The sequence below is a fragment of the Fulmarus glacialis genome, unplaced genomic scaffold, assembly GCF_000690835.1.
Source record: "Fulmarus glacialis isolate BGI_N327 unplaced genomic scaffold, ASM69083v1 scaffold10902, whole genome shotgun sequence".
NCBI classification, from domain to species: Eukaryota; Metazoa; Chordata; class Aves; order Procellariiformes; family Procellariidae; genus Fulmarus; species Fulmarus glacialis.
In genome coordinates, this window is record NW_009197171.1 from 9,825 (window position 1) to 11,115 (window position 1,291).

The 1,291-nt window shown below is 51.0% G+C and overlaps 1 protein-coding gene across 1 annotated transcript in view; it reads left to right on the plus strand.

The window, feature by feature from the left end:
- The window catches only part of SCNN1G (sodium channel, non-voltage-gated 1, gamma subunit), a gene marked incomplete at its 5' end in the record, with an annotated part of 10,379 nt that extends 9,820 nt beyond the window's left edge, over nucleotides 1–559 (plus strand). The window contains 1 exon segment of the mRNA XM_009572446.1: nucleotides 170–559. Within this exon segment, the coding sequence (XP_009570741.1) occupies nucleotides 170–559 (390 nt within the window).
- Nucleotides 560–1,291: the final 732 nt, after the last annotated feature.

Consider the following 1,291-nt stretch of genomic DNA (forward strand, 5'->3'; position numbering starts at 1 on the left):
GGAGAGGATAATGCGGGCAGCAGAGGAAGGGCCCACTGCATTTCGTAGCGCTCACAGCAAACCCTGGGTGCCCCAGCTTGGCGCAGCCTCCCTGCACGCCGTAACAGTGCTGTGGACACGTGTCCGGCGCCCACAGGAGCCGATAACCTTATGCTCTTTTCTCTTCCAGCTCGTCATTCTTCTTTCCAACTTCGGAGGCCAGCTGGGCCTTTGGATGAGCTGCTCAGTCGTCTGCGTCATTGAGATCGTCGAGGTCTTCTTCATTGATTCACTTTCCATTGTAATGCGGCGCCAATGGCAAAAGGCAAAGAAATGGTGGAATGACCGAAAAAGGGACCGGTCAGGGAAGCCACCGCAGGCCAGCGATCTGGAGAGGCAAGGCCACGATAACCCCGTCTGCGTCGATGAGGACCTGCCCACCTTCAACACCGCCCTCCGCCTTCCACTGCCCCAGGACAACCCGTTGCCCAGGACTCCCCCCCCCAATTACAGCACTTTGCGGCTGGAGACTGCATTCACAGAGCAGCTGCCAGATACGCTAGAGGTTGGGCAACACTGACGCTTATTTATCCACCCATCCAGGTGCCAAAATAAGAGGTGGGTGCTGGACCCATGTGTCCAGGGGTGAAAGGCACGCATCCAAATGAGCACTGAAGGGCTGTTGGGTCAGACCCTTATTCAGGGATTGAACTTGCAGTCAAAGCTTCTCTGAGCAAAGCTCAGACACAAAAGCCGAGGGCTCAGAGACATTAGGAACTTCAGGGAACATCAGTTCTCAAGTTAATCATTGCAGGAGATGGCTGGAGCAGGATGTGGCACTGAGCTGGGTTGTCTTGCCAGACAGAGGCATACATTAGCAACCAACTGCACACACCCCATTGTAAGCGGGCAAGAATTACTCCACAGCAGGAGATTGATGCCACATTGAGTATTAACGCTAATTGCTCTCTGCCGTGCAGCTTTACTTGTGGGAAAAACCCAGGGCTTTCAGGAATGCAGCATGACATTTGTAGGAAGGGGCATGGCAGAGATTTGGGAAGAGCACAAATTGGATAAAAGGAAAGCTCTCAAGTTGAGTTTTGGTTAGGAACCTGATTCCTAAAGATGGCCTGAGGAGCAATTTATTCTGAGATGAAAAGTTAGGATAGCCATAGATGTGCTTGTAGAGTAAGTTATTACACAGCTTGAGTAGGAGAAGTTAAGTCATCCCAAAAGAAACAGCTGAAAAGGGCATGAAATCTAATTTGGATCATAATAGTGAGCTGCACACTCTGCAAGCTTGTTTCATTTT